This window comes from Rousettus aegyptiacus, unplaced genomic scaffold, assembly GCF_014176215.1.
Source record: "Rousettus aegyptiacus isolate mRouAeg1 unplaced genomic scaffold, mRouAeg1.p scaffold_m13_p_3, whole genome shotgun sequence".
Lineage (NCBI taxonomy): Eukaryota > Metazoa > Chordata > Mammalia > Chiroptera > Pteropodidae > Rousettus > Rousettus aegyptiacus.
The window spans coordinates 116,500,720-116,524,825 of record NW_023416306.1 but is presented as its reverse complement, the minus strand read 5'-3'; the positions used below and the strand labels follow the sequence as shown (position 1 = coordinate 116,524,825).

The 24,106-nt window shown below is 33.8% G+C and overlaps 1 protein-coding gene across 3 annotated transcripts in view; it reads left to right on the top strand.

Moving 5' to 3' along the window:
- The window catches only part of UBR1 (ubiquitin protein ligase E3 component n-recognin 1), a 108,204-nt gene that overhangs the window by 71,947 nt on the left and 12,151 nt on the right, over positions 1 to 24,106 (top strand). For all 3 annotated transcript variants that reach the window (XM_016144950.2, XM_016144948.2, XM_016144949.2), the window contains exons 31-44: positions 509 to 714; positions 2,013 to 2,106; positions 2,890 to 3,039; positions 5,693 to 5,790; positions 8,042 to 8,135; positions 9,179 to 9,327; positions 11,344 to 11,399; positions 12,321 to 12,417; positions 16,277 to 16,344; positions 17,323 to 17,473; positions 17,861 to 17,948; positions 19,020 to 19,153; positions 20,616 to 20,724; positions 22,453 to 22,509. In XM_016144950.2, coding sequence (XP_016000436.1) covers positions 509 to 714; positions 2,013 to 2,106; positions 2,890 to 3,039; positions 5,693 to 5,790; positions 8,042 to 8,135; positions 9,179 to 9,327; positions 11,344 to 11,399; positions 12,321 to 12,417; positions 16,277 to 16,344; positions 17,323 to 17,473; positions 17,861 to 17,948; positions 19,020 to 19,153; positions 20,616 to 20,724; positions 22,453 to 22,509 — 1,551 coding nt within the window. The remainder of the gene's footprint in view (positions 1 to 508; positions 715 to 2,012; positions 2,107 to 2,889; positions 3,040 to 5,692; positions 5,791 to 8,041; positions 8,136 to 9,178; positions 9,328 to 11,343; positions 11,400 to 12,320; positions 12,418 to 16,276; positions 16,345 to 17,322; positions 17,474 to 17,860; positions 17,949 to 19,019; positions 19,154 to 20,615; positions 20,725 to 22,452; positions 22,510 to 24,106) is intronic.

Here is a 24,106-nt window from a genome sequence, read left to right as displayed (position 1 = left end):
GACATGAGAAAACAGCTAAGATATAAGTGAATAAATGCAGGATGTAAATCTGTATATGTAATATAATCTTAAATAGAAAGCAGATTGAAAAGAAATATGTAAGTGATTATTTGTGGGTTGTGAGAGTATAATACTCTTTATTTTTTTTACTTTTCTAGATTTTCCATAATTTCTTTATAAGCCTCTATTACTTTTATAATCAGGGGAAGAAAAAAAAAAAACAGATAACCCAGCTTCCTGGTAAAATAAAGTATAATCATAACATGCATTCTACTTTATGATCTGCTTTTTTTGCACTTAGCAACACAAAATGTATTTTCTAATAAGCAAATTAACTGGTAAAAGCCAGAAAAATCAGGGGGAATGATTTTAAGCTAATATTGCTAAATATCATTTTCATTTGTTTTTATCCTTAAAGTTTTTGCCCTATAGTTACTTAAAATCTACCAAAATATAAAGACAAGTGACCAAAACATGTGTCCTCATTTCTGGTCATTTCTCTTGGTAGCACCCCAGCAATCAGTGACTACTCTAGAATTGCTTTGGGTCCTAAACGGGGTCCATGTGTTACTGAAAGGGTGGTGCTGACATGTATCCTCTGCCAAGAAGAACAAGAGGTGAAAATAGAAAATAATGCCATGGTATTATCGGCCTGTGTCCAGAGATCCACTGCCTTAACCCAGCACAGGGGAAAACCCATAGAACTCTCAGGGGGTATGTATTGTTTAATAAATATCCTTTTGAGCATTTCTTTTCATACTTACGTAATTAGAAAAAATACTGTCTGAAAGTAGTTTCAGAGTGGAATTGTATTTAGCCTTATTTTGGTCAGGTCACAGTTAAGCCATGTAAAATGTACTCTGGATTTTTACATGCCATGTTGGCTCCTTTGTTTTATTTTTTTATTTCAGTTTCTATTAGTTCTTGGTCCCTCTCTCTGCTCATTCGCTCTCTCTCTCTCCTTGCCTCGCATCCCACCTCCCCACTCCCGACTTCCTCTCCCTATTTCTTCTGTGCTCTACCATTTGAAAGTAGAATGCAGGCATTATGACAGTTCATCCCTAATATTTACACTTTTTTTTTCCCCTTTAAGATCCAGACATGTTTTATGTATCACTTTATTTATGGCTCTTTTAGTCTGTTTTAATTGAGAATAGTCACTTGTGTTTTTTTCTTTCCATGACAACTTTTTTAAGAATGCAAGCCAGTTGTCTTATACAGTTTCTTACATTGTGGATTTGTCTTATTGTTGCCTCATGATTAGGTTCATGTTAAACATTTTCTTGGCAGGAATACTAATTAGCTAATGTATTTCTTACATCACATCAGGAGTTAGCTGCTATATTTTTAAAATACCCTTTGAATGATAATATTGATTTAAAAAGGCTAACATTTATTGAGTACTTACCATGTGCCAGGCACAGATTAAGTGCTTCTTGTATATTTACTCACTTAATCTTTACAACAGCCCTGTGAATTAGGTACCAATACTGGCTCTATTTTATAGATGAAGAAACTGAGGCGCAGAAAAATTAAGTAACTTACACAAAGCCATGAGTTATAAGTGATGAAACCACATTTTGAATCTATCTGTGTTTTTATCCAGTAGATTATAACAACACTAAATACCCCTTTTAGTTACCCAAATTACTCTTAAAAATTACAAAAGTAAATTGTGCTTGAGTCATAGAAAAATTACTTCAACAGCCAAGATAATGCAACTTAAACCTAAAGTTAAAAATAAAAATGTAAATAACAAGAACTAAAGTTGTCATTAATTCATTCTAATTTTAGAATCATACCTGGAAGTCTAGTTTTATATTTTCCTGTTTTTACTTTCTGTTAAGAATATATATCCTGCTGTCATGATATTGTGGTACTTTTCTTAGACATTCCTTAGAAAGTTTATGGTTAGAATTTTAGACCTGATAACCTTTTTTTTTTTTTTTTTCCTTTTTATGACTGCGGGAGAGGTGAATACATATCTCTTATTTTTTGTCTTCTTATACCAGAAACCCTGGACCCACTTTTCATGGATCCAGACTTAGCATATGGAACTTATACAGGAAGCTGTGGTCATGTAATGCATGCAGTGTGCTGGCAGAAGTAAGTTGTCTTTCTGACACATTCTTGAAAGAAACTAGGAATATTGGCATTCACTAAAGGCATGATTTTCATGCCTTTTTCTTTCCTTCTTTCTTATTTGAGTAATTGAAGCAGTTTTAATTACTAATTTCATTTTCATGATACTCGTTATATTATCACCCTTAGAAATTGGTATGTAAAATTATAAACTTAAAATTTTCGCTATTTCTTTGTACTTGCTCTCCACAAACTAATTAATTGCTCTCGATCATTTTTTTTTGTGTGTGTAAAATAAACAGTAATCTTTGTAAAAATCTCATTCTTCTCAAAGCAAAGCATAGAGTAAAAAGTACCTTTGAGATAGAATAGAACAAGAAATTCTAGTCCTACCTCTCTCTGGAAGCAATAAAAATCCAGAAATATAATTCCTGGGAAATCTTTTGTATAGGGTTCACTATTTTGGCATTGCATTTAAAATACATAATTTTCCTATAATGGTCAATGATTACTTCAGTTGGTCATTGAAAACTGAGGGAAGTAGTGTCTACATTGTATTTCCATGATGTTGAGGCAGGAGACAGTTAGGATTCAGTAAAATTATTTAAAATTTTTTTCTACCCTGATGAATCTTCCAGTTTTCCCCCGAAAGATGGGCATCATGTTTCTTTGATAATTATAACATGTATTTTTGCATGTCTATTTTAAAGATGTTTATTGAAGCACGAATTTCAGATTTTTCTCACTTGGATTAGAGCAAAGATACACGTATAGTTCTGAATGGACCAATGTCTTGGAATTTTGCAGATATTTTGAAGCTGTACAGCTGAGTTTTCAGCAGCGTATTCATGTTGACCTTTTCGACTTGGAGAGTGGAGAATATCTTTGCCCCCTTTGCAAGTCTCTGTGCAATACTGTGATCCCCATTATTCCTTTGCAACCTCGAGTGATAAACAGGTATATTTTAATATATGTTTTGGTTAATTTTATGGAAAGCTGTCTAATGTTTTCATTGTGCCTGTTCTGGTTAAGTTACTAATTTTTTTTTGCTATTTAAAGTAATTAATACTTTTTCATTTCATAATGTATTCTACTTAAAAATATGATTAAAATTAGCTTCAATATTTGGTCTCTAAAACAACTGCTATATTCATTTACCTAAATCTGTATGTTGTATGTAAAACTTCCAACTGTAATAGAACTTTGATCTCTATCTTAGCATTCACAGAAGAAAAGATGGAAATAAGATTCAGTCTTTTCATATAGTCCCTTGCCACAATCAGAGTTGCCGTTTGGAGTTTTCGTTTCTCTAAAGGTCTTTGTAGTATAATTTTTAATTCTGCTTTTCTGAAGATCTAAATGCTGTAGTATTGGAGACACAGACAAAATGTTAACTATAAAAGTAAATAAAAACACCTGACTCATCATATATCTTTGGATAGTTTTTGAACATTTAGACTAAGTTTATATTCTGACCATCTGTAAATGGAGTTTAACAAGCAACTTTATTCATTTTTTATGACTGCAAAACTTATTTGTATATTTATTTTCTACATGATGATAACAGTACTATGGTTGTTATTTTAGTTTATTTAAACTCATTGAATTTGTAATGATGACCTAAGTTGCACTAAAGAAAATTTTTTTGTCGATAAAATAAACACTTTAAATATGTTTCCACGACAAAAGAATTCAAAAGCAATAGGTTTAGCAAGCAGGGTCAATAAGTAGTTGCTCTATCTTTACTATTCCATTTCATTAGAAAACCTAATTTGGAAATTGACTCCTACTCAGCATATTGGTACATAGAATGTCATCTTTTTGGAAGAAGGCAGCATCAGAAAGATTTATCTTTTATTTTTTTTTAAGTGATTCACTTCTAGGCTTGCTCTATTATTTTTAATATCCAAAATAGTCTAATGAGGTGGGTGCTGTTATTCCTATTTAAAGGTGAGGAATTGGAGACTATGAGGAGTTGTAACTTATCCCAAGACAGACCCAGGATTTGAACCTAGACCTGACTCCAAAGTCTTATCTAATTATACACCTGAAGACAAAGATAAAATAAATCATAATATAATATAATGACTTTCCAAATTCTCATGAGTCTATAAGCCTTTTTTGCACACTAGTTCCCCAAATAAGGATTATTTAACATGTAAATTATTCTCTAAAAGAATATTCAGCACCTTCTTTCCTGATGTCTTTAAGAATATGATGCTTCAGAGTAATAATTCTGAAGTTAGACTGATCCTTACAACTGAGTCTCTTCAAATTCTTAGAATCTGAAATAATTATATATAACATTTTTATTAGGCACTTGAATTTTCCCGTGTGGTTGATTATATTTGTCTCTTTTGTTTCTAGAAAATCAACAAGTATGGTCTAAGATTTTAAAGTTGAGACCATATAAAACACTTTATCAAAACTAATAATAAGCTAGTATTTTTTTTAATGTACCAATCGTAGTACACTTTCATTTCTAAGCCTGAAAGAATTCTTAGGTCAAGTTTGTGCCCAGATATGAGAATTTTGGCACAGTTCATTATATATTTTAGCTTCACTTAAGACTGTCCTTTCAGTAAGCAAGTTCTTATTTTATAGCCCTTTTCAGTAATGGTGTTTCTGGTCTCCGTTGGTGGTTAATAAGAATTTGGATCAAGTCCCTGCCCTTATGGAATTTAGATTACAGAGATGAGAGACCATAATAAACATATAAATTCAAAGTATTGAGTAGTGAAAAATATTATGAAAAAACTGAAGTGCCGGAGTAAAGGGCTAGAGACAGACCAGTGCGTGAGACTTTTTATAGACAGAATTGCCAGGGAGCTTCTTTCCAGGATGGTGACATTTTAATAGAGTTGTGAATGAAGTGAACGACAAGCACAAGCACTATCAAGAGCAAAGGTTCTAAAGGAGGAACACAGCATGTTCAAGGCACAGCAAGAAGACAGTGGAGCAAGGAAAGAACCAGATCATAAAAGGGCTTATGAACTAAGATTAGAAATGAGAATTGTATTTTATGTGTGATGGGAAACCATTGACGTTTTTGAACAAGAGAGTGTTATGTTCTGATTTACATTTTTTAAAGATCCGTCTGCCCCTGCTGTATGATGAATACATAGATAATAATTAAACACCATTGTAGAGGCAGAAAAAACAGTTAATCTATTGAAATAGTCCAGGTGAGGATGATGGAACTTGGGTTAGGGTAGTAATGGTGGAGGAAGTGATCAACTTGGCATATATTTACAAGGTAAAACCTGTAAGACTATCTGATAGCTTAGAAGGTGGGGTGTAAGAGAATCAGAAATCAGTGGCAACACCTCGTTTTTAACTTGAGAAACTAGAATGGTGATTCCATTTACTGACATTAATTTCTTCTAGATGTTGGGCACATGGGTGATATCTCCTTTCTTACATTTTTAAAATTCCCCTCCCTCCCAAAACTACTTTTTTAAACACATGTGTTTCTATGATCTAGGCAGTTAATCTGGAGCAATTTGGCTTTTTCATGCAGACATTTATCCAGGAAAGAACTCTATAGGTTCAGCTTTTCAATTTTACTTTGTGCCAATGGCTTTAACAATTTTTAAATATCATTTTTCAGTGAGAATACAGAAGCTCTTGCTCAACTTTTGACCCTGGCACAATGGATACCGACTGTTCTGGCCAGAATATCAGGTTACAATATCAAATATGCTAAAGGTGTGCTTAAAATTATTTTATATTTAGCTATATGGAATTTAAATGTCAGAATCTTTTAAAAAAATTTTTTGGAAAAAAGTGCTTATTCTAAAATATGGCTCAAATCACTTTACTTGATTTAATAATTTTTTATACTGGGAGACAGTATAGACTGATTAATCTGGAGTCACACTACTTAGATTTAAATCTGATGTCCATCACTTATTGTCTGTGTCATCATGGACAAGTTACTTGACCTCTTTGTGCCTCAACATTCTTATTTATAAAGTGAGAATAATAATAGTACCTATCTCATTGTTTTGAAGGATTGAGTTATCTTGTGTAAAGTATAAATGTGTATAGTACATAGTAAATACTATATGTGTTAGCCATTATTATTACTAATATTGCTAATATGTTGTCAGTAATAACAGAAACATTTTAACACTGTTACCTCATTTATATATTGTTTATAATTGAGAGATAGGGCTACCCTAAAGATTGAGAAAAATAACGGCAGGCAGATTGGGGAGGGAAATCAAAATTTAAAGAGCGATTAATACAGGCATTGAGTTTCCTGGCCGGGGGGCGGGGGTTAGGGGGAGGTCCTTTATTCCCAGCATTGACCCCAGGGTAGCATGAGTCACAGAACTGTGCAACAAACATGAACAGCAATAAAAGTAAGAGAGATGCCCTCTTTTGGGTCAGAGGACCAGGCAAAGAAGTCCTGCAGAGCTGGAGAGTGTAAAGGGAATTCCTGTTGTAATTTTTTCCCCTCTTCTGACCCTCTCCTGAGGCTAGCCTCAGTCATGGAGTTGCACTGCCATGGTGGCCACATAGACACTTAAAATCCCAGGAGAAAACCAGTCTCTCTGGTCAGAGGAAGTGGGAAAAAGGGACCCTTGTGTTCCAAAGAATGCAGGGTGAATCCTCAACTATCAATTCTTTTTTTTCTGTCTTTGCTTCATAGTGTCACCCCAAAGGGTAGCCCTGGTCACAAAATCGCAGTACATGACAGCACAGGGGACTAGAACTGAGAGAAATTTGTGATTTTGACCAAAGGAACTAGGAAAAAGGGTCCTTGGGGTTAGAGAGTGAGGGAGGAGTTCCAGACAGGAAAGAGCTATAGAATAGAAATCTATTTTTAAGACCAACACAAGTCCTGGGCTCACCTCCAAACTGCACATGTGCAGGAGAGGGGCCAAAGAAGTATAGCATTAGCTTTGATATTGAAGCTACATTAAACCACCAGTAAAGTTCCAGACTAACCCCTGAGTAGTTTGTGTCCTGGGAGACCTAAACAGTATAGTAAGAGGCTCTGAAGACTGACATGGGAACCACTACCACAGACATTGAGACAGAACTTGTTAAACCTTAATTGGGTTCATTGCCTACTAAAACAAAAAAGTGCATTTTTTCCAGAGAATTTTAACAGTGGATATTATCCAGTCTGTTAGAAAAAGCAAAGGAGGGAAAAAAAAAAAAAAAAAAAGCCTTAGAGATGTATAGGATCATTTAAAAAAAAAAAAATCCAATATTTGTATCATCGAAGTCCCAAAAAGAAAAAGAATGGTACAGAAAAAAAATATTTGAAGAAATAATGGCTTGAAACTTACCATGTTTGGTGAAAGACATAAATTTACAGATTTAAGAAGTTCAGTGAACTTCAGAAAGATAAACTTAACACCGCACCCAGAAAGATCATACGCAAACTGCTAAAAACAAAAATGAAGGTAAAAATCTCAAAAGCAGCCGGAAGAGAACAACTCATTTCATATACGAGAACTACAGTTCTAATTTAATAAGGAAATGGAACTATAGAGAGGTTTAGTATTCACCCAAGATCTTAGTAACAATCAGTGACAGAGCTAGGATTGAAACCCAGGTAGTGTGGCTACAAATCCTTTGTCCTTAATTCACTAATGTATGCTGCCTTACTAATAGGAATACTATCCATTCGTTAAAAATGAAAATATAGATGGAGAGTTACTGATATGGAAAAACATTTATGATATATTTCTGAAAAAACAAGATATAGAACAGTACTGTAGATGTCCTTTAAAAAAATAAAATATGTAACATTTATATGGAGAACAGAAAAGTATCACCCAAATGTTATCTGGTTATCTGGGTGGGGAAATTTTGAATGATTTCTTGTTGCTTATTAACAATTTCTAAGTTTTCTGAAATGATCATATATAATTTTAAAAAGATACAAAGGCATGTGTCAGACAATTCTCATAGTTTTTTATTTTTATTTTTATTTTATAAGGAGAAAACCCAACGATTCCAGTTCTATTTGATCAAGGAATGGGTGATTCCACTTTTGAGTTCCATTCTATCCTGAGTTATGGAGTTCAGTCTTCGTAAGTACCTAAATTATTAAAAGAAGTTTGTAAATGATTGTGAAAATTAGAATAATCCTTTTTTGCTTCCATTCTTCCTTCTCCCTTTATTTTAAAATTATTTCTTTATCCCACTTTTATCTCATTTCTTTCTCCCTGGAGTTTTATTTGTATTAATAAAATTAAGTGGTTTGAGATATTGGAGTAATAATGGAGTAATAATAGGGTGAACCATACTATAATTAACCATTTTGACCATAAAAATGCCATTTCTATAATGTCCAACCCAGAAGAGGAAAATTTAAGAGACTTCAGTTAAAGTCACATCTGACTTGCTCTATGACTTCTGAAAAGCCTCAGGTCACCTCCCTCTCTCCCCAATTCATTTTTCTTGTTTGTAAAATTGAGACAATGGCCTCTTAACTTACCTCATAAGATTATTGGAAAGATATTTATATGAAGACCCTTTGAAAAATATAATGTGTCTAAATCATGTATTAACGAATATCATTTGAGGTACATTTTTCTTTTTGTGATTCTTGTTTATATTAAGTATCCTATTGCTACTGAAAATACTTGTTACAAATAGCAGTTTAGGAAACCAAAATTTATCCAAGTACATGGTATTATCACACACACACATACACACATTCTATCAACACAAAAGTACTTCTGGTCCCTTTTCCAGACACTAAAACTTATTAGGTCAGCTCTGTTTTCATCGAAATTTTATTCCTTTTCTGTCTAGTCTCCGTCCCTTAATTTGGACCTGGACCCTTTTCAACTGTGATCTTTTATTGTATCTTTCACAGAAAATGAAGTTATATGGGCCATTAACATTTTTTAAAATATATTTCTACTTATAGGAGACACAGTTCTGCTTTTTCCAGTTATTCTTAATGAGTAAATCTTCTGCAGAGGCTCTAATCTCTAACTAGACAAAGAGAAGTGTACTTTGTCAAAACGAGTTGGATTTTATTCTTGCTTTAATACCTAACTTGACTTCTCAGTAGGTAGTCCCTTTTAATAAGTCATTGTATAAACTTTTCCTGTTTTATTTTTAGGATTAAGTATTCTAATAGCATCAAGGAAATGGTCATTCTCTTTGCCACAACAATTTATAGAATTGGACTGAAAGTGCCTCCTGATGAAACGGATCCTCGAGTCCCCATGATGACCTGGAGCACATGTGCTTTCACTATCCAGGCAATTGGTAAAGCCTATAGAAGAATTGGTTTGGAGATTTCATAGAAACAGAAACACAGATCGACTAAAAAATTTTCCCTTTTTTCACTGATGGCCCCAAATAGTTTGACCTGTTCGAACACTTAGTATTTTCGTGGATTAGTGTGTCCTGATGCCATTTAGTCTGAGAACTTTTTGAACTGATCTCTTTTTAACTACAATAATGGCCATGTACAACCTTAACTAAAAAATATTTGAAAGGGACATCAGGAAGCAAGCTAGATTCAAAATGAGGCAGATTTACAACACTAGAAGTTCAAGAAAAAAAAGACAAAGGAAAAAGAATCACCCAGAATGTTTCAGTAATTTTTATTTCTTTTACACTTTGAGAGAAAAAGAAAGGAAAGCTAAAGTCACCTAAAAAGGGAAAGGAAGTCCATGGTAGTCAGGAGAGACAGATTAACAGTAGGAAGCCTACTGTAAAATCATCTGCCATAATGAAAGCTTTGTAGAAAAATGTAGCAATCAAATCATCATGTTGTACACTTTCAACTTACATAATGTTGTAGTACATTGATTATACCTCAGTAAAGCTAGTGGGGGGAAAGTATAGCAGTGAAGAATCAGTTAAATTTTTAAATGAGCATATTTGCTCTTTACAGTCATAAGATGGACATTACTATATGAAAAAATAATAACTGTAATTCTTTCATATCATTTTTATTCAAGCCAGTTTTAATCTTTCCAATATATATTTTCAGCAGTTGTTTTTAATGGAGTCAACCACATTTTTTTTGTTTAAATATACAAGACACTATTTGACGATTTGAGTTAAGTAAGTAGCATGAAGTCATTTTAACATCAGTCTCTATGAACAGATTTTAGAAGTCACTTCCAAACCTGTCAGACTTAACTTGAGGGTTATTGATAACACACTGGTTTATATTTACTAAGATTAAATAAAATGACAAGTAAGAACAGTAGATTTAAATAAAATCTGACTTTCTATTGAAGACTTTCAGTATAGGTATTTTACACTTTACACTCTTTGGGAATAAAGCGTTAGGATCAAGAATTTACATTTAGACACTAAATATTAAAAATGCCAGTTTTATCATAAGAGAGATGAGAAATTCAGTAGAGGATAGGACTGAATCTTCATATGTTGTTTTTTAACCAAGTAATTAGACTCTAGTTGATTAAGATAGTGTTACGTTGTTTTCACTGTAGTGCTTTTTCCATCTAATGGACATAATGCTGTACTTTATGCCTAGTGCATAAACTTCTAACTTACCTCATTCCCTATGAGTATGGAGAGGCATATACTGAGTGTATTGGCGTATTTGGGAATAGTTGAGGAATCAAAACAGAGGGTCTTTTTATTACTATTCATGTAAAGATGGAAAAAGAAATAGGAAATTAGCCTTTCCCCCTCATAGATGTATTGACTTCTGAGAATTAGTGGGGGACGGGGGGGAGGAGAGTAATTTAGCAATAAGTACCCTAGCCAACAAGGCAGAATATATTTCTGAGGGTTTTTTTTTTTTTTTTGGTATTTTGAATTGCATCTTTTTTCCTATAAATATATCCTAATTCTTTTCTAATAGTCCCAATAAGAGTAATAAATTACTTGCATCTGCCTAATGTATTATTTTTCAACACAATAAGTTGCGACTTGTATGTCAACTGTAATTTTTAAAAGGTGACTGTATATAAAAATTACTTATTTAAAAATTTTTATATGGAAGAGATGTTAAAGGAAAAATGAAACAGGATGCTTTGTTTTTCCCAAGTATTCTTTATAGATTGCTTCAGGGACTTTATTATTTATAGTAACAATTTGTTATTTTGATCTATATTTGCTTCTATAATATTCTCACTCAAAAATTTGGAAATTTTGACTGAGTTAAACATGAAACTTTGAAGCAAAGAGTGTAGATCATCTGGTCAAAATGTAATTAGTCAAAGACCATCTGATAGAAACCAAGTATACAATTGTAGTGGTAGTCAGGATTTATTATTTTTGTTTTTCTTACTATTTGAGAAAACCTCTTGGGAGATGAAGGAAAACCTCTGTTTGGAGCACTTCAAAATAGACAGGTATGTATATTCCAATAGGATACATATAACTCATGCTATGCTTTTTTTAGGGCATACACAGTTAATTTATCATCTTAAAAATTCTTTATTCACTCCTTTTTCTATAAAAATTCATAGAATTCTATTTCTTTTTTTTTTTAAAGGAGCTAGTTCAGTCTCATAGGAAAACTTACCCCATTTTGGTGGTTAAATGTAATTGACAGAGGTATTATAGGTGATGCTGGTTAGTTGTTCTCCCCTTCTCTGTTTATTGCCAAATCAGAAACCTACATTTTTCCTTCTCATTGAGTTTGCACTATCATGTCACATTAAGTATTAATGCTGACATAGCTCTAGATAAATCATCATACTAAATTCAAGAATAAAATTAAGCCATGGCTCCTTGATGGATATGTCCTGACATTACAGGACATGCGTGGGTCCTGAAAACAGTACTGAAGAAGTGTGCTCAGTAGCCCTGTGAATACATAATAGGCAACTGAGGATTCGCTAGACCACCCTCCTCTTAGTCATTATGGTCTTATTTTCCTGATAGGGACTTGTAGTCCACAATGTGCTTCCCTGAATCAGTAGTTTTCTGCCATCATTTTACAATTTGTATTAATACAGTTATTTGCACAGGCCTCATAGAATAAATTCATTCAGACATTTAAGAAATTTACTCTGGGGAAAATGAGTACTTAAATGAGAATTGAAACGATTATAGCTTTGATACCTCTTTGTTATGGGGAAATTGATTAAAAATTTGGTGAGGTCATAAAACTTCTTAAAATTACTAAAAATATTGTAATTTGCAGGAATCTGTGAAGTGTATAATAAGTCCACAACGAATTCTTGCAGACTGGGATTGATTTTTACAGTGAATGACTTGAGTCTGTTTTCTTCCTTTATCTTTTTATCTTTCCCTGTCTTACAATCTAGCATAATGGTCTGAAAGCTTTAATGCAATTTGCTATTGCACAGAGGATTACCTGTCCTCAAGTCCTGATACAGAAACATCTGATTCGTCTCCTATCAGGTAGAGTCTCCTCTGAATTATTATTATTGTGTTATTATTTACATGTCTTTTTCCATTGCTTTCTGCCGGTGTATTTCATTAGGAAACAATACACTGCACTAATTTTGAACACTCAAAAACAAAAAATAAAACATATAGCTGCCCCTGTAATACCTGCAGTTTTATTTTAAAAATCAGATATTTTCCAAATGTTTTCAATTTATGTTCCTTATATCCTAGGAGCTTTATTGAACCAACATCCACAACCACTAATATTCTTGCATCCCAATCTAGTTAGAAAAGGGAGCAATGACATGGCTAGATCATTTAAAAATATGTTCAGCGTTGCTGGTGAATCAAGGTCAAAGTCAGGTAAAATAATAGAAATGTAATAATCTCCAAATGCAGGTTTGTGCATTTATGCCCTTTTCCTTGAGAGATAGGCTATAACAACTGGTTTTCTTAGATTCTAACATGCTAGAACTTAACTAAATTCATCTGGTGTCCTCAGTTAAAATGAAAATTAAAAGAAGGATTAGAGATTACACAGTAGTAGGATGATTTGGCTTTGATTTGGTTATCTGCAATTCCCTTTGGGCATTGTATTACAGGAGCTCCTCTGTACCTAAACAGGTCTCATAAGTCTGTTTGTTCATGACTTCAAAATATCACAGATAGGGGAGTTTAAGCTTGCATTTCCCAGATATGTTTCTATCAAAGAAGAGAATCACTCTGTTAAACTATAAAGCTAGGCATAGTTTTCTTCTAGCTGATCAGTCAGGTTTTTTTTTTTTCCTCCCCAAAATTGACCTGCTATTTTACCTTGAAAGTCTGTTGAGACAAGTGACTTTCTTCCTTGTTTATCTGCATGAGCTTCTTAGGGAGCTCTTCCTGAGGAGCTTTCTGCTCATTCTGTCAGTGTGGTCATTCCACAGCTCCATCCAAGGCTGCCGCCAAAGTTTCATTACAACTTCCACCATACTTAACTTTTATATTTTCAAATTAAGTTCCAGCTTTCTCTTGAATTAACCTCATACTAATAGGACTCTAATACTGATGCTTTTCTCCTAGCTGCACACTTAATATTTATTTCCTTTTTTCTTCATTTCCTTTTTCTCTTATTGGTCAGTTGCATAGGCCCAGAACTTTGCACGTTATACATTTGTCCTTAAGACCTTTGTTCCTAAGACCTCTTGCTATTGTTGAAGTTTGTCCTATCTGCATGGTACTACTTTGGTTTTGTTTTTAAATTTTTGGTATCTCTTTTTATTTCAGTCGTAATTTGGATACCTCGTTTTACTAGCACTTCCAAAGAGTCTCCTTGCTTTTGCATTTATCACACACTATGAGATTTGTGTGATATTTAAAATACTTCAAAATAAGCACCAAACAAAGAGACTCTTTTATATCATCATGGATGGTAGGGACTAAAATAATAGTGCATAATCTGTAATTAGCAGCAACTAACAGAATTGACGTGCTTTTGCTCTCTGTGTGTCTATATTTGTTTGTCATGTGAAATTTTTTTTAGCAGGAGCATCTTTATTTGCAAGGTGTTGGGACTGCGAACTATATATTGAGGTAGAAGCTATGTTCCCTGTCATTAGTAGGTTTATGATTGAATTAGAGAAGCAGAATCTCTATGAAAACACACATTATAAAGTAGCCAAATGCCAGATGTATGGTGCAAATAATGTGCTTCAAAAAATTAGACACGGAAGAGATCACTATAAGGTTCTGCTCTTCTCTCCTCTAATAGGGTGGGATTTGAATTGAGTTTTCAGGGAAGGTTCATAAGGGTACATTTAGAGAAACGACATTCTAAGCACAGGGTACAGTTGGAACAGAGATTGTAGAGGTAGGAAAGTATGTGGTATGTTCAAATAGACAAGTTTGATAGGAGTACCTGTAGGTAGAGAAACTTGAAGTTTTTATAAAAATAGAGGTCTTAAATGCCTCAATGAAAAATTTAAACTTAATTTTTTAGCTTATTAGGAACTGTTGAAGTGTTTTTGGGAAATAGTATTCTAAAGTTAATTTGATATTGTATAAGTTGGATTGGAAAAAGGAAATATATAAATATCTGGATATAGTAGCAGAAATTAGGGAAGCAATTGGGATGGGATGGGCGGGGACAGGATTTTGAATTAAAATGATTAACAGTGATTGACAGAAATAGGGAAGTCTACAAGAGAGAGATATTTTGTGTGAAAGCTAATGAATATTGTTTTAATATGTTGGTTCTGCAGTAGCAATAGGACATACGATATTCACAGCCTAGTATGTACTAGGTACTGTACAAGGATATTTTTATATAATTTCATTTCTTCTAACCATCATCCTTGAAAGAAATCATTATCCCCATTTACAGATGACAAATCTGAGGCACAGAGAAGTTATATGACATGACCAAGGTCATAAAACTCATAAGAGGCAAAACTAATATTCTAACCCAGCCCTGATGATAAAGCCCAGGCTTTTCCTACTGTATCACATAAATTTTGCTGAGATATTTAATTTTTTATAAAGGTAAGGTTTCATTGATAGATGAAATGAAAATATGTGTGCCAAAATTTTGATTTCAAAGTAATTTTAAAATAATATGTTCAGCAGCCATAAAAAAAAAAAAAAGTTTCACAACTGCCTAAGAAAAATTGATTACAAAAAGAGTATTCCATGGGCAGAAAAGGTGATAAGACTTCAAGACAAGGGATTTGGAGTTATTAAAATGTCCTGAAAGCAAAACAATTTGTAATACTGAGACGAAAAAAAGATAGTGTCATAGACATGTTAACTGATACATTTAGAAATATTACTGAAAAATTTTAATATGAGGAAGCGAGAGCTAGAAACAGTGACTCGTTAGGAACACATAGCTAGTTAATGGCAAAGCCCTGCGATCACTTTAGTTTGTTTTATAAAGCCAATATTAATAATAGTTATTGAATGGTTACTATATGCCAAGCTTAGGATAATAGCTTTAGATGCATATGTTAATGAACTTCCCAACGATCCTGTGTAGAGAAGTTAAGTCATTTGCCTATGACACACAAAACCAGAACTGGAACCCATTTCTGACTCTTAACGCCCATGCTCTTAACTTTTATGCTTTTTGTCCAGACTCCTCAATTTGGGGTTAAGAAATCGACCCAGTCTGAAAAGAGTCTTTCCCCTTATTTTTAAAAATATAATTAATATTTCATTGTTATATATATATATAACTCTTACTATTATTTTGTAACTCTTACTATTGTTTTGAATTCTTTATTTCAGTTCCTTTTCACTCTTTCCATGACTTGTGAATTTAGAGACTGACCAAATTAGAAAGATGGTAGCTTTTGAGCTATCTGCATTTCCTTCCAGTCATCAATTTATGTAAACCAATCGATTTATGTAAACAAATTTTGTTCAGGAGAATCTTCTCCATCCTCATTTCACTTAAACTGCTTTGCATGCTCCCTGCTCCCCACCTCCCAAATCTATTCATATATTTTATGCATCACAGACCATTTAGAAATGTATAGTTGGGTTGGGGGGGAGTGGTAGAAACATTGTATAACACTAATACTTCTTATTCATTTAGCAAATATTTGTTGAACAATCTCTCTTTAAGTTATCCTAGTTTGTTTACCTTTTCCTCCTATATCTCGTCTTTCAGCCTTTAAGTTGTATCCAACGCCTTCTAGGAGCCTTTTTTCAGTTCAGTTTCTATTTAATTATAGTTCCCATATCTTAAAGGTGTGATATACTGGTTTATCAGTTTCTTTATTTTATAACCCTGTTATATTTTTGTTTTAGATGCTTATATTTTGCACTGTATTTAACTACATTGCTGTCTTAATGACTTAATCACATTTATTTATTTGTTTGTTTATTTTAGTTGTTCTTCCTAACCTAAAATCAGAAGATACACCTTGCCTTCTGTCTGTGGATCTATTTCACGTTTTGGTAAGTATTAAATTTTATTAAAAAGCATTCAAATTTATAATTTTATATGTTTTCTCATTTAAATTCATGGTCTTTGTTCAAGATTGTAAATTATTGGTGTTCAAACTATGAATTTGTCACTTTTGTCCATATTATTTACAAATAGGTACAGATTTGACTTTAAAAATGAAAGCACATTTACTCTTTATATTGTAACAGGTCTTGTTCTGGTTGTTTATATTTAGTTAGTGTCTATACAAGCAAACTTTTTCTAATATATGATTTTTCCCTTCCCCCTTTTCTTTACTTGTTTACATTCTAAGCAATGAGTGACTATAGGAACTATCTTAAAATCATTAATTATTTGGTGATAGGGACCCAGCCTTGGGCATAGCTAGGCTTCTCCCAAACATCTATGGATGGGTGGCATCTGTTTTATGAATTTCTTGCAGAGCTTTTCCATCCCTGTGATGGTTCCATTCCTTCAAAACAAGTTCTCTAGAGAGAACAGTGGTAAGATTGAAAGTATGGAGTTTGTAGATGCAGAGTTAGTCAGTATCCTTATCCCTCATTATCCAGGCCTCAACCCAGTGGTTGTCAACCCATCTTTTGGAATCTCTTGGGGGAATTTGAAAAGCATACTAATAAACTGGGCCCCAACCCCTGAGATTCCGATTTGGTGGGGCCTATGTATCAGTGTTATTTTAAGAGTTCCCCAAGTGATTATAATGTTGAATCTTCTGAACCCCACAGGATTGAGACTACTACCTAGAACCAGAATAAGTAGACCCAACAAAAGAATAACCTGTTTGGTGATGACTTTTGTCCTTCATTTATGGTACATTGTATTCTAAGATGTTCTGTTGAATAAGGGAAATTGAATGTTTATTTTAAAAAAAAAAACAAAAACAGTGCAGCATTGGTGCCCTTTACATTTAATTATGAAATTAATTTGTGTTGGTTTTTGTTGTTACCCATTTGATATCCATTTTTTCTCAGGTAGGTGCTGTATTAGCATTCCCATCCTTGTATTGGGATGATGCTGTTGATCTGCAGCCTTCATCAATTAGTTCTTCATATAACCACCTTTATCTCTTCCACTTGATCACCATGGCACACATGCTTCAAATACTTCTTACCATAGACACAGGTAAAGCTCCCATCAGTTGTTAATTGTAAATAACATTTGCCCATCGTTTATTAGCAGAATTAATTGTGCTTGTGATTAATCATATATTGCTAAGTTCTATATTATGTCTCTCGTTGAAGGATGCTATTTAAATATATATAATAATAAGTATTCATTGAATATCCATGTTTAGCAAGGCTCTGATTCTGTCCTGTTTGTTTCTCAGCTAATATACTGATAGATTTACCTAATAGTTTTAATATCAGAATTAACTAGTTAATTTGAGAACAAGAGACAGAACCTCACTTGAGTTGGCATTGTTTATTTTCCTGGAACCATGAAATTGAGGTATAATTTATAAATTGAATAGCAAATTTATAGATTTATCTTTCAGAATTTCTTTTTCAGGTCTCCCTCTAGGTCAGGTTCAAGAAGAGAGTGAAGAGGCTCATTCTGCATCTTCTTTTTTGGCAGAAATTTCTCAGTATACAAGTGGGTGAGTAGCAGTCCATTAATCTAATGTGTTTCACTTTTGTTTAAATAATTCTATGTCTTTGTTCAGTTGTTTGGCAGTGTAACTTTTGAACTATTTTAATTCCAATTTTTAATATAAATTAAGGGCTTTTAGAATAATAGCTGGCCATTTTTTTGTCTCTAAGACTAAAACAAGTTTGGGCACATCTTTACTCTTGTAAACTGTTATGGGAACATTGGCAAAAGATGATGGAATTTTAAAAAATGGCAGCATTTCAAGTTTAAATAAGTGTAGAAAATAGAAAAAAGGTTGTGTTTTGAAAGCAATCCATACAGTTGATGCACTTAACTAATTAGATGTTTTTTAAGGCTATTATGAGTAATATGTGAAATATATTGGCAATGCAGAGGTTAAAACCAGAAGTACATAGGAGTGATCTACTGAGTTTCACCTACTGCCAAGTTCTCCTCTTTGTTTTCATCTTCATAAGTTTTTTTTTTTTACATTAAGTACTCTTTGTTTGTATTTTTGTTAATAAACTTTATTTTTTAGAGCTGTTTTAGGTTTACATAGAAATTAAAAGAAAGTACAGAGTTCCCATTTACTCCCTCTCCCCACCAGTTTCTCCTGTTGTTAACGTCCTGCGTTAGTGTGGTACATTGGTTAAAGTTGATAAACCAATATTGATCCATTGTTATGAACAGTATTACAGTATTATACAGAATGGCTTCACTGCCTTACAAATCACCAGTTAATTTTAATACAGAAATCAGGAAAGCATCAATTTTTTTAAAGCTAACGTAGCTACTTTGGTTAGTTACTGATAAATATATCTGCTCTACATTTCAAAAAGAAGAAAGTAGTTCTTTGTCTTAAAAATCTACATAGTAAAAGATGCAAGATTTGTGGTTTTCTTTAGGAAACTATTAGATTTAAAGACTGAAGCTATAGCAGTTAAGTATTTTGTCTTAAATGTTTAAAAATTGAATAAATAAAAAATTAAATACTTAGCTATGTTTTTAAAGGGGGATGTGTTTATAATCTAGGATTTTAGTCTAATCGGTATTCTGTTTCGGAATTATTGCCTGTTAGGTACATTGGGTGTGGTATTCCTGGCTGGTATTTATGGATCTCATTGAAGAATGGCATCACCCCTTACCTTCGCTGTGCTGCATTGTTTTTCCACTATTTACTTGGAGTAACTCCACCTGAAGATCTGCTTACCAGTAAGTAGGAAATGACTTTTTTTTTTTTTCTTACCTTCAACTTTAAGAATACAAGATGAGAGCAGGCAAAACCAATCCTCCATTTCCTACTTCTTTTATCAGTATTCACTCCAAACAAGTGTGCCCTGGCCCTGGTGTAGGTTAAAGGTCAGACCAAAAAGTGGATCAGCCTTATAATCCATAAACGTTCTCTTGGCTCTTTTCTATGTATAATTAATGAATATGTGCTTGAGCTTATAAAATGCCTGCATGGAGAATATAACTGATAGGGTATAAAGAAATGGGAAACATTGCTTCCCTTTAGGGAAGAGAACTGTTCAGCTACATAAGAGGAAAATTTTACAGTATATACTCTGTTATTTGAATTTTGAACATGTATTTATTATAAAAGAAGTGCAGCTGGGAAAGGCCTGCTATATCAAATCTAGGTCATGAAGATTTAACAGAATCATTTTCTTTCTACTTTTCTCGCCTTAAATAAGATCAAAGTAGAGAAGACTTCCTTGTGGCTTTGTATGGGTAGAAAACAGAACGCTTGTATGATTTTGGAAGATTCACCAAAATTGCTCATAAATTCTTCCTTTTTGTCTTTTGAGATTAAACTGACCAGGTCAGCTTTACTGGCTATCAGCTTCTTTATCTTGAACTCAGTTCAGTAGGGTTTATTGGATCCAGGTTGGTCCTGATTCTAATAGAATAGGATGCTACTTTCTAAGCAGTTACCAGTACAAATTTGTTGTTTACATTTTTTAAAAATCAAGTACTTATCTGGTCGGTGTTATACTATGTTAGTTTAAATGCTTTCTTTTATTGGAAGGACGTTAACAACAGGAGAAACTGGTGGGGAGAGGGAGTAAATGGGAACTCTGTACTTTCTTTTAATTTCTATGTAAACCTAAATAGATATAATGTCAAATGGTGATAAGTGATGCAAAGAAAAATAAAGCAGGTCATAGGAATAGAGAATGCTGGGGCCAGAATGGGTAATTCTTTTAGATAATCGTGGAAGGCTTCTCTGTGAGGAGACATTGAGAAAAGAGATGGGGTTGAACTGGTCAGAGAACTGAAGGAAGAGTATTCCTAAGCAGGAAAAGCAATAAAATGTAAAGGTTTTCCCTGATGTAGTTGAAGAATAATACAGAGATGAATGTGGCTGAAGCATAATGAACAGAGTGGGTGGTCGGACTTGAGGTCCAGAAGGCAGCCAGGGGCAGATGATGTAGGGCCTGTCTGCCACAATAAAAACTTTGTACTCTATATCATGTGGTGGTTTGATATTAGTGACATCTTTATGGTTTTAAAGGATCATTGTAGCTTATTTACCACCCACAATTTTTATAGAGTATGAAATATACTCTACATAAATAGAGTGTAGAAATGAACAAAAGAAAGAAGAAACTTTATTAACAAATCGACCAGGTAAGAATAATGTCTTATTAAATGTATTTTTATTCTCTTGCAGATTCTGCAGAAGGAGAGTACAGCGCACTCTGTAGTTATCTGTCTTTACCTACGAATTTATTTCTACTTTTCCAGGAATATTGGCATACTGTAAAGCCCCTCCTTCAGAGGTACTGCGATGACAAAATATCATTGTTGGGATGTTATGCAGTTTGGAAATTTTTTATTAAAATTACTTGTTTAGTTTTTAAATTAATTAGCATTGATCAAATGGGACGGCAAAAATTTGGGAGACCCCTAATTCACACACTAAGGAATTGGGGATAAGACTAACAGCCATGGGTAGCTGGAATTTCTACTTGTAACACCATGACTACCATTCATTGTAGTTATTTTCCCCACAGCTGCTGTCTCATCATCCTAGTTTTAATTGGGAGGGGAGCTATAAAAGTCATGTTGTCAGCATCTATAAAGTCACAATTACATATCAAAAGAACCCCAGTTGGGACTATATCCAAACAGTAGCCATATTTCACATGTTGGCACACATCCCAGGAGGGTGACTGAGGAAGGAAAAAAAGTCCTTTGGTAGATAAAAGATGTATCAGTTAAACTTCCTGGGAAGTGTCTTTCTTCCAGAAAAACTCTTTTTCTACCCCATTACTTTCTGGCCCTCCTGATCACTCTCCACCCTCCTAACCTCCAGTCTCCTTACCTGTATATTTACTGCCACCATTTTCCATCATTTTTATAATCAATTCTCACTGTGCTACTCTTACTTTATTTCCCCCATGACTTCCTTTAGTCTCTTCAGTTTTTTTATCTCTTTCTTTAATCAGTGTTTTTTCCTCTATGCCAATGTCAAGATTTGTGTGAATGTCTGCTTGTTTTCTGTCACCATTCTCTGTACTCTCATTTCTTCTGTTAGGTTCTTTTCTGTGTTTACTCATTTCTTACAAGGTATTCTGATCTCTAGTGTAATAAAAATGAATCAAAATGGATCAGGAAAGTAAGTTTCATGCTTTGTGTTGAGTGCAATCACAGTAGGTTATACTAATTTTACTTTTATGTTCTTGGAATCGATACATTTTGTACCTGCTATTCTAGTTAAGTGAAAAAAATTCAAACTTTGAAACAGAAAGGTTTTCCCCTTTGTACCATTCCTGTCCCTGCTTGCCTCAGAGCCTTTTCTCATCCTATGCTCCACAGTTCAGGGGACTGACCCTGCAGGTCTTCCCAGTCTTCCTTATTGTGGAAGTTGGCTTCTGCCTGCATTTAGCTAGTGAGAAACACTGGCAGAATATTGGAGGCTAGGGGAATGAGAGAAGCCCATGTTGAGACAGCCTCTCTGACTTGTGGGGCATCTCTGGCAGTGGCTATAGCTCTTCCCTGGCTCCAGTTCCCACTAGGCAAGGCTGCTATGGTTCCAGTTCCACTGGTGACCTTGTCCCCTGGGCTCCAGTAATAAATACCATTATTTCTTTTTATTCTTCAGCCCAAGAATGGTGGGAGCTCCCTCTTATTGATTAATCTTTGGGTTACCTTGCCTTTTTGTCTCCTGGTTGGCTTCTCAGCCCTTCCATTACCTTTATTATCAATTTCTGGTATTAAAGTCCCTCTTGTTGAAGTACTCAAATCTTTTTTGTGTTTCTAGTAGGACCCTGATTGATAAATCCTTTAAAAAGAGAAATTAATAGAAAGGGAAAAAATAAATTGGAAGACATGAAAGCTAAGGGACAAAAGAAAGGGGTAAGAAAAGGGGTATGATGTAAGAGAAAAGAAGTCTGGAAGAGGGAACTTAGAAAGAAGGAACAGAAAGATTTGGAGAGAATGGCCTAGTGATGAATATTGTACTGAAGTTGTGATGAGCTATTTGTTTTGTCTCTTGGTTCATATAGGTGGTGTGCAGATCCAGCTTTACTAAACTGTTTGAAGCAAAAAAGCACCATAATCAGGTTAGTTTTTACTTTTCAATCCTTTTCCTTCATCTAAAAGTTGATTTTCCAAAAGTAGGTGGTTTGTTGAGCATTCTTTCTAGTCTATCTTCTTCATTCTCACTCAGTACATTGTATCTTACATTTCTGTTAGATCTTTGCCAGAAATCAGATTTTTCCTACAATCGTGTTTTTCTTGGAGTGGTTGCCCTTTTCCCAAATAGTTTCATGCCGGCAGCTCCTTTTCCTTAAATTAATGCAGGTCTATTAAAGGGCAAAAGAGGAAATGGCATCCTGGAGCTGCTGGTATATGAAAATCAGAGGGTGATGATAATATTTCTATAAACCATTTTTTCCCTTTGAGAATGCAGTAAGATGTAAATGAATTTTTTCCCTCCTCCTCTTCCCTTCCAGGCTGTATGCTTAAAGATTACCCATAACTTTACTTAACTAGCTCTCAAGTTATGGCTCAGTCAAAATATACCTCTTTCTCAAGAATTAATTCAAGTATAACTTTCTCCCTGAAGCCTATCCTGAAATGTCCGCTTATATGTGTGTGTTCACATGTGTGCATGTGTACCTGCCAGCATTCTACATCATTAAGCAGTAAACTCAACAAGGGCCAGAACTGCATGCTTATTTCTGTGTATCGCCTCCAGGGCCGGGCTTGTGTTACATCCAATCTCTAACTTTTATTTGAATTGAATTGCATCAATAAACAAGCAGAGTTGTTGACCTCCCAGCTTTAAATACTAACACTAGTACTGGTTTTCTATGGATAAAGTAAACATTGTGAGACAGTGTACATTTGCCACCTTCTTTTCTCGCCTTTTCTCACCCCTTGAATTCTTTCACCTTCACTATAAATGTATAAATGCTTTCTACCCTTTAACCCAGCTTTAGTAATTTAGAGATTATAGATCCAGCTCCTGTGCTCAGATATCATAATGTTCATATCACTAAGAAGAGAAGGATTTTAGAGTAGAAAGAAAAGTTTAAAAGATGAATACATATTTCAGGACTGTTAATCTCATATCATTTTTCCTTTATGTCAATTTACTGTGTGCCTTTTAGACGTCTATTTCCCCAGCGTGATACTAAAATACTCTGGGAGAATTAGAAGACATAACACATAATGGGTAATTTATCATCTAATTATGTACATAAACTCAAGACAAGAGAAGGTATAATAACATATGGAATATACTGTTAATGCTATAGAAATTTAGAGTAGTAAAAGATTCTTAATGACACAACATTAGTCTTAGAGAACATAAGTTTTAGCTGAACAAAGAAGGAATTATAGAATTTATATTGCTCAAGGCTTGAGAACAGAATTCCATGTTATTCACTTGACCTTTTCCAAGACATGCAAGCAAGGCTTTTGTTGTATCTACTAGTATGGTGATAATGAATAACATTTGCAAACATGTATAAAGTACTAAGTATATTATGTTTCACTTCAATATCTTAGTCCTCAAGAACTCCATGAGGTTCCTTAATACTATTGTTCATATATCATTTCTTAAATCAGCATGAGTCTTTTATGTTTCTCCTCCCCCACCCCAAAAGTGTGTTATTAAATTGATAGTGTGCCTTATGATTGATAAAGTATAAT